This window comes from Littorina saxatilis, linkage group LG6, assembly GCF_037325665.1.
Source record: "Littorina saxatilis isolate snail1 linkage group LG6, US_GU_Lsax_2.0, whole genome shotgun sequence".
Classification (NCBI taxonomy): domain Eukaryota; kingdom Metazoa; phylum Mollusca; class Gastropoda; order Littorinimorpha; family Littorinidae; genus Littorina; species Littorina saxatilis.
Genome location: NC_090250.1, coordinates 55,812,490 through 55,822,489, shown reverse-complemented (window position 1 = coordinate 55,822,489; position 10,000 = coordinate 55,812,490). Strand labels below are relative to the sequence as shown.

Here is a 10,000-nt window from a genome sequence, read left to right as displayed (position 1 = left end):
GCCCGATCCGCGATGGTCTTCAGGTTTCGGCTAGCCAAGCCTTATTACCACATGCAGACTCGGTGATGACTGTTTTCCAGTGACTATGTTGATCTTTTTGTTTCAGGCCGACCGATTGACTAAATGTTTGAATAACGCTTCACGCCACTTGTTCTTTCTTCCTCTCAATGTTTTAATAACGCTACCTGTTCTTTCTTCTCAATGTTTTAATAACGCTTCACGCTACTTGTTCTTTCTTCATCTCAATTAATGTTTTAATAACGCTTCACGCTACTTGTTCTGTCTTCCTCTCAATGTTTTAACCCTTGCACTGGTGGAATTCTGTAACACATGTTACATAGCCACTGGTGAATTAACAGAGAGAAAAATAACAAAAAAATTGTCATTTAGGTTTTCGCATCCATGGGAGGTAATCAGAACCGACCAAACAGACTCAGCCAGTAGCGCGACATATGTCGTGACAACCTGGTGACAGTATACGTAAAGTAGCACGACATATGTCGCGACAACCAGCCTAAGGGTTAATAACGCTCCACGCTACCTGTTCTTTCTTCTTCGCAATGTTCTAATAACGCTTCACGCTACCTGTTCATTCTTCCTCTCAATGTTTTAATAACGTTTCACGCTACTTGTTCTTTCTTCCTCTCAATGTTTTAATAACGCTTCACGCTACTTGTTCTTTCTTCCTCTCAATGTTTTAATAACGCTTCACGCTACTTGTTCTTTCTTCCTCTCAATGTTTTAATAACGCTTCACGCTACCTGTTTTTTCTTCTGCTCAATACAGAAGACTACACATGTTTACCTGGGATGGGTAAGTGTGCCGACAACATTACCTGTAAGAGGATCTGCAATGGACGCAACGAGTGTCCTGACAAGGAAGACGAGGGTCCTCAATTGTGCAGTATGTCTTACTTGTTTCTCTCACTCTCTGTCTCTCTTTGTCTGTCTGTCTCTGTGTTTGTCTCTCTCTGTCTGTCTGTCTGTCTGTCTGTCTGTCTGTCTGTCTGTCTGTCTGTCTGTCTCTCTCTCTCTCTCTCTCTCTCTCTCTCACTCTCTCTCTCTCTCTCATATATATATATATATATATATATCCCATGAGCTGTTTCTTTGTCTCTGTAATACCACTATGGGTATATCATGTTGTATTTTTCGGCTTCAATAAATACATAATGGGCTCACAAAAATACATCATAGTACTGATTCTGGTTTGGCCGAGGAACTATACTTCTGCCGACCCTTGACCCTGCACCGAACATGTTTCAATGGATTGAAGAGCACTGCTCACATGGCTAAACAAAAGAAAACACAACATTCTCAGATGACAAAACCATGATACGTATCTGAGGTTTGCGATTCAATAAACAAAGCGTTTATCTTTATACTTTGGGTGCAGGTCGAGTCAAAAGAGAACAAAAGCGAAGAATCATATGATAGTGACAGCAAACGAACCTCGCTGTTCTGATTGGAGGTGAAGCTAGAGTAACCTCCCTTCCACGAACACTGCACCACTGATCAAACAATGCACACTGATCTAACAAAACAAAAATAAAATGGCACTTTGCACTGACACAAGGTGAATCAATGAAACACTATGTCAACAGCACTGATTCTAAATCTACATTGCAACCCTAAGTAAATTCAGCGACACTCAATTAAACAATGATTGTACCATGTAAACAAACAACATGGTGCACACATTCAGTCATGATTCGCCCATCAATAGCAACAGCCTCAGTGCAGAACTCAAGAAGTCTGCAGCAAGCACTTCCATTCCTTTTTTTCTTTAAAAGGCCCAATATCCAACTACAGCATCAACATCAATATTTTGCATGGGTATTGTCGGTGTTACTCAAAGGCAAAGGGGAAGAACCCTATTATCACAGACCGATTACCTTGAAGCTTGATTAGAATTTAGATCTGCAGCCAGAATACTGAGATTGCCTTCTGCAAAGTTAACAAATTAAGTAGAAGTGCAATGCCTAGGCATTGCATACCCCTAGCGAAGGACAAATCCGCTCTCTCTCTCTCTCTCTCTCTCTCTCTCTCTCTCTCTCTCTCTCTCTCTCTCTCTCTCTCTCTCTCTCTCTCTCTCTCTCTCTCTCTCTCTCTCTCTCTCTCTCTCTCTCTCTCTCTCTCTCTCTCTCTCTCTCTCTCTCTCTCTCTCTCTCTCTCTCTCTCTCTCTCTCTCTCTCTCTCTCAATCTCTCTCTCTCTCTCTCACACACATGCACACACCCTAAGTCACACACGCACACACACACACACACTCATTCACACACAAACATACACACAAACTCACACACACACACACATACACACACACACACACACACACACACACACACACACACACACACACACACACACATTCAGTTTTTATATGTATATTAGATCTCTATCGGTGTCTATTTCGCTGTTTTTCTTTCTTTCTCTTTCCCTCTCTCTTTAACTGTGTGTGTGTGTAAGTGTGTGTGTGTGTGTAAGTGTGTGTGAGTGTGTGTATGTGCGTGCGTGTCTGTGTGAAATATTGCGTGTGTGACCATGTGTGCGTGCGGGGGGGGGGGGGTGTGTGTGGGGGGGATGTATGTGCGTGCGGGGGGGTATGTATGTGCGTGCGGGGGGGGGGGGGGGGGCATGTATGTGCGTGCGGGGGGGGGATGTATGTGCGTGCGCGTGTTAGCGGGGGCAGGTGTATATGTGTGAGTGTTCTAAGCAATGTCTTCATATTTTCACTGCAGAAGAGTACACCTGCCTACCTGGTGAAGTGAAGTGTGCCGACAATGTTACCTGTGTTAAGGGATATTATCTGTGTGATGGATATATCAACTGTCCGGACGAGTTAGATGAGGATCCACAATTCTGCAGTATGACAACACCTAACTTAATCCCCATAAACACACACACACACACACACACACACACACACACACACACACACACACACACACACACACACACACACACACACACACACACACACACACACACACACACACACACACACACACACACACATACACACACACACACACACACACACACACACACACACACACACACACTCACACACACACACACACACACACACACACTCACACACACACACACACACACACACACTCACACACACACACACACACACACACACACACACACACACACACACACACACACACACACACACACACACACACACACACACACACACACACACACACACACACAGGCTCATTTCTACTTGTGTTTTGTGACTGTCTGTGTGTGTGTGTGTGTGTGTGTGTGTGTGTGTGTGTGTGTGTGTTGGTAAGTGTGTGTGTGGGTAAGTGTGTGTGTGTGTGTGTGTGTGTGTGTGTGAGTGTGTGTGTGTGTGTGTATGTGTGTGTAAGTGTGTGTGTGTGTGTGTGTGTGTAAGTGTGTCTGTGTGTGTGTGTGTGTCTGTGTGTGTGTGTGTGTGTGTGTGTGTGTGCACGTAATGTTTTTCTTCTCCGCCCATTGCAGAAGATCACACTTGTGTGCCTGGGAGAGTGAAGTGTGCTGACAACCTTGTCTGTGTCCTGAAACGTTTTCTCTGTGATGGATACCAGCAGTGTCTTGACAACTCGGATGAAGATCCGCAAATGTGCGGTAGGTTTGCTATCGTGAACATCTCTGTGCCTGCACTGTTTTTGCGTGTGTGTGTGTGTGTGTGTGAGTGTGTGTGTGTGTGTGTGTGTGTGTGTGTGTGTGTGTGTGAGTGTGTGTGTTTGTGTGTGTGTGTGTGTGTGTGAGTGTGTGTGAGTGTGTGTGTGTGTGTGTGAGTGTGTGTGTGTGTTTGTGTGTGTGTGTTTGTGTGTGTGTATGTGTGTGTGAGTGTGTGTTTGTGTGTGTGAGTGTGTGTCTGTGTTTGTGTGTGTGTGTGAGTTTGTGTGTGTGTTTGTGTGTGTGGCTGTGTGGCTGTGTGTAGAGCTGTTGCTAGGAATGTACGAAACATATCTTCACAATTCTGTATTTGTTAATTGTTCCAGATAATATCCCTAGACATTTGTTCTCATGTTTTCGATAAATGCATGTGATGACGTCATATCCGGCTTGACTTGTGTGGACGTTAAACCCAACTTTAATTATTGCGTTGTTGGCTTCTTTTTGTTTTAAGTTGATTGATTACTGTCGCGATCGCATTTAAAAAAACCAACAACAAATGAATTGAAATGGCATTCGTTGACACAGTCCAGACTATGGGGTTAACATTCTTTGACACAGTCCAGACTATGGAGTTAACATTCTTTGACACAGTCCAGACTATGGGGTTAACATTCTTTGACACAGTCCAGACTATGGAGTTAACATTCTTTGACACAGTCCAGACTATGGGGTTAACATTCTTTGACACAGTCCAGACTATGGGGTTAACATTCTTTGACACAGTCCAGACTATGGGGTTAACATTCTTTGACACAGTCCAGACTATGGGGTTAACATTCTTTGACACAGTCCAGACTATGGGGTTAACATTCTTTGACACAGTCCAGACTATGGGGTTAACAATCTTTGACACAGTCCAGGCTATGGGGTAATCATTATTTGACACAGTCCAGACTATGGGGTAATCATTCTTTGACACAGTCCAGACTATGGGGTTAACATTCTTTGACACAGTCCAGGCTATGGGGTTAACATTCTTTGACACAATCCAGACTATGGGGTTAACATGCTTTGACACAGTCCAGGCTATGGTGTTAACATTCTTTGACACAGTCCAGGCTATGGGGTTAACATTCTTTGACACAGTCCAGACTATGGGGTTAACATTCTTTGACACAGTCCAGGCTATGGGGTTAACATTCTTTGACACAGTCCAGGCTATGGGGTTAACATTCTTTGACACAGTCCAGACTATGGGGTTAACATTCTTTGACACAGTCCAGACTATGGGGTTAACATTCTTTGACACAGTCCAGACTATGGGGTTAACATTCTTTGACACAGTCCAGACTATGGCGTTAACATTCTTTGACACAGTCCAGGCTATGGGGTTAACATTCTTTGACACAATCCAGACTATGGGGTTAACATTCTTTGACACAGTCCAGACTATGGGGTTAACATTCTTTGACACAGTCCAGACTATGGGGTTAACATTCTTTGACACAGTCCAGGCTATGGGGTTAACATTCTTTGACACAGTCCAGACTATGGGGTTAACATTCTTTGACACAGTCCAGACTATGGGGTTAACATTCTTTGACACAGTCCAGGCTATGGGGTTAACATTCTTTGACACAATCCAGACTATGGGGTTAACATTCTTTGACACAGTCCAGGCTATGGGGTTAACATTATTTGACACAGTCCAGGCTATGGGGTTAACATTCTTTGACACAGTCCAGACTATGGGGTTAACATTCTTTGACACAGTCCAGACTATGGGGTTAACATTCTTTGACACAGTCCAGACTATGGGGTTAATATTCTTTGACACAGTCCAGACTATGGGGTTAACATTCTTTGACACAGTCCAGACTATGGCGTTAACATTCTTTGACACAGTCCAAACTATGGGGTTAACATTATTTGACACAGTCCAGACTATGGGGTAATCATTCTTTGACACAGTCCAGACTATGGGGTTAACATTCTTTGACACAATCCAGACTAATGGGGTTAACATTCTTTGACACAGTCCAGACTATGGGGTTAACATTCTTTGACACAGTCCAGACTATGGGGTTAACATTCTTTGACACAGTCCAGGCTATGGGGTTAACATTCTTTGACACAGTCCAGACTAATGGGGTTAACATTCTTTGACACAGTCCAGACTATGGGGTTAACATTCTTTGACACAGTCCAGACTATGGGGTTAACATTCTTTGACACAGTCCAGACTATGGGGTTAACATTCTTTGACACAGTCCAGACTATGGGGTTAACATTCTTTGACACAGTCCAGACTATGGGGTTAACATTCTTTGACACAGTCCAGACTAATGGGGTTCACATTCTTTGACACAGTCCAGACTATGGGGTTAACATTCTTTGACACAGTCCAGACTATGGGGTTAACATTCTTTGACACAGTCCAGGCTATGGGGTTAACATTCTTTGACACAGTCCAGACTATGGGGTTAACATTCTTTGACACAGTCCAGACTATGGGGTTAACATTCTTTGACACAGTCCAGACTATGGGGTTAACATTCTTTGACACAGTCCAGACTAATGGGGTTAACATTCTTTGACACAATCCAGACTATGGGGTTAACATTCTTTGACACAGTCCAGACTATGGGGTTAACATTCTTTGACACAGTCCAGACTATGGGGTTAACATTCTTTGACACAGTCCAGACTATGGGGGTTAACATTCTTTGACACAGTCCAGACTATGGGGTTAACATTCTTTGACACAATCCAGACTATGGGGTTAACATTCTTTGACACAGTCCAGGCTGTGGGGTTAACATTCTTTGACACAGTCCAGACTATGGGGTTAACATTCTTTGACACAGTCCAGACTATGGGGTTAACATTCTTTGACACAGTCCAGACTATGGGGTTAATATTCTTTGACACAGTCCAGACTATGGAGTTAACATTCTTTGACACAGTCCAGACAATAGGGTTAACATTCTTTGACACAGTCCAGACAATGGGGTTAACATTCTTTGACACAGTCCAGACTATGGGGTTAACATTCTTTGACACAGTCCAGACTATGGGGTTAACATTCTTTGACACAGTCCAGACAATGGGGTTAACATTCTTTGACACAGTCCAGACTATGGGGTTAACATTCTTTGACACAGTCCGGACTATGGGGTTAACATTCTTTGACACAGTCCAGACTATGGGGTTAACATTCTTTGACACAGTCCAGACAATGGGGTTAACATTCTTTGACACAGTCCAGACTATGGGGTTAACATTCTTTGACACAATCCAGACTATGGGGTTAACATTCTTTGACACAGTCCAGACTATGGGGTTAACATTCTTTGACACAGTCCAGACTATGGGGTTAACATTTTTTGACACAGTCCAGACAATGGGGTTAACATTCTTTGACACAGTCCAGACTATGGGGTTAACATTCTTTGACACAGTCCAGACTATGGGGTTAACATTCTTTGACACAGTCCAGACAATGGGGTTAACATTCTTTGACACAGTCCAGACTATGGGGTTAACATTCTTTGACACAGTCCAGACTATGGGGTTAACATTCCTTGACACAGTCCAGACTATGGGGTTAACATTCTTTGACACAGTCCAGACTATGGGGTTAACATTCTTTGACACAGTCCAGACTATGGGGTTAACATTCTTTGACACAGTCCAGACTATGGGGTTAACATTCTTTGACACAGTCCAGACTATGGGGTTAACATTCTTTGACACAATCCAGACTAGGGGTTAACATTCTTTGACACAGTCCAGGCTATGGGGTTAACATTATTTGACACAGTCCAGACTATGGGGTTAACATTCTTTGACACAATCCAGACTAGGGGGTTAACATTCTTTGAAACAGTCCAGGCTATGGGGTTAACATTCTTTGAAACAGTCCAGGCTATGGGGTTAACATTCTTTGACACAGTCCAGGCTATGGGGTTAACATTCCTTGACACAATCCAGACTATGGGGTTCACATTCTTTGACACAGTCCAGGCTATGGGGTTAACATTCTTTGACACAGTCCAGACTATGGGGTTAACATTCTTTAACAGTCCAGACTATCGGGTTAACATTCTTTGATACAGTCCAGGCTATGGGGTTAACATTCTTTGACACAGTCCAGGCTATGGGGTTAACATTCTTTGACACAGTCCAGACTATGGGGTTAACATTCTTTGACACAGTCCAGGCTATGGGGTTAACATTCTTTGACACAGTCCAGGCTATGGGGTTAACATTCTTTGACACAATCCAGACTATGGGGTTCACATTCTTTGACACAGTCCAGACTATGGGGTTAACATTCTTTGACACAGTCCAGACTATGGGGTTAACATTCTTTGACACAGTCCAGACTATGGGGTTAACATTCTTTGACACAGTCCAGGCTATATGGTTAACATTCTTTGACACAGTCCAGGCTATGGGGTTAACATTCTTTGACACAATCCAGACTATGGGGTTCACATTCTTTGACACAGTCCAGACTATGGGGTTAACATTCTTTGACACAGTCCAGGCTATGGGGTTAACATTCTTTGACACAATCCAGACTATGGGGTTAACATTCTTTGACACAATCCAGACTATTGGGTTAACATTCTTTGACACAGTCCAGGTTATGGGGTTAACATTCTTTGACACAGTCCAGACAATGGGGTTAACATTCTTTGACACAGTCCAGACAATGGGGTTAACATTCTTTGACACAGTCCAGACTATGGGGTTAACATTCTTTGACACAGTCCAGACTATGGGGTTAACATTCTTTGACACAATCCAGACTAGGGGGTTAACATTCTTTGACACAGTCCAGGCTATGGGGTTAACATTATTTGACACAGTCCAGACTATGGGGTTAACATTCTTTGACACAATCCAGACTAGGGGGTTAACATTCTTTGACACAGTCCAGACTATGGGGTAATCATTCTTTGACACAGTCCAGACTATGGGGTTAACATTCTTTGACACAGTCCAGGCTATGGGGTTAACATTCTTTGACACAGTCCAGGGTATGGGGTTAACATTCTTTGACACAGTCCAGACTATGGGGTTAACATTCTTTGACACCGTCCAGACTATGGGATTAACATTCTTTGACACAGTCCAGGCTATGGGGTTAACATTCTTTGACACAGTCCAGACTATGGGGTTAACATTCTTTGACACAGTCCAGACTATGGGGTTAACATTCTTTGACACAGTCCAGACTATGGGGTTAACATTCTTTGACACAGTCCAGACTATGGGGTTAACATTCTTTGACACAGTCCAAACTATGGGGTTAACATTATTTGACACAGTCCAGACTATGGGGTTAACATTCTTTGACACAGTCCAGGCTATGGGGTTAACATTCTTTGACACAGTCCAGACTATGGGGTTAACATTCTTTGACACAGTCCAGACTATGGGGTTAACATTCTTTGACACAGTCCAGACTATGGGGTTAACATTCTTTGACACAGTCCAGACTATGGGGTTAACATTCTTTGACACAGTCCAGACTATGGGCTTGCATTTCCCCTTCAATGCGTAAACAACAGATTGGACTCAATTCAAACTGCAATAACAGATACACAGCTGATTGCATTGAATTCTTTATTTGTTTCCCTGAATCCAAAGACTACACTGATAGTCTGTGATGTTTGGTTTGAAATTATTGAGATTGAATGCGTTATATATTGTGTGTAAAAAATGTCTGTTTCTCTGTCTGTCTGTAAAAAAATTCCATTTCAAACGGCAGAAATTCATATGTAAGCGCCTAGGGCTATATCTAGATCAGGCGCATAAAAAATGGGGTTAACATTCTTTGACACAGTCCAGACTATGGGGTTAACATTCTTTGACACAGTCCAGACTATGGGGTTAACATTCTTTGACACAGTCCAGACTATGGGCTTGCATTTCCCCTTCAACGCGTAAACAACAAATTGGACTCAATTCAAATTGCAATAACAGATACAAACCTGATTGCACTGAATTATTTATTTGTTTCCCTGAATCCAAAGACTACACTGATAGTCTGTGATGTTTGGTTTGAAATTATTGAGATTGAATGCGTTATATATTGTGTGTAAAAAATGTCTGTTTCTCTGTCTGTCTGTAAAAAAATTCCATTTCAAACGGCAGAAATTCATATGTAAGCGCCTAGGGCTATATCTAGATCAGGCGCATAAAAAATGATCACAATAATAATAATAATAATAATAATAATAATAATAATAATAATAATAATAATAATACTGATAATAACAATTGTCAGTAAGTACTGGTGTCACATGACTGATGTGAACCAGTTGATTGGCTAATCGTGATGCGCTAAAACTGTTAGCGCACTCT

At 42.5% G+C, this 10,000-nt stretch overlaps 1 protein-coding gene across 1 annotated transcript in view; it reads left to right on the top strand.

The window, feature by feature from the left end:
• The window catches only part of LOC138969565 (low-density lipoprotein receptor-related protein 8-like), a gene marked incomplete at its 5' end in the record, with an annotated part of 15,532 nt that overhangs the window by 637 nt on the left and 4,895 nt on the right, over positions 1–10,000 (top strand). Inside the window, 3 exon segments of the mRNA XM_070342405.1 lie at positions 787–903; positions 2,740–2,865; positions 3,500–3,625. Coding sequence (XP_070198506.1) covers positions 787–903; positions 2,740–2,865; positions 3,500–3,625 — 369 coding nt within the window.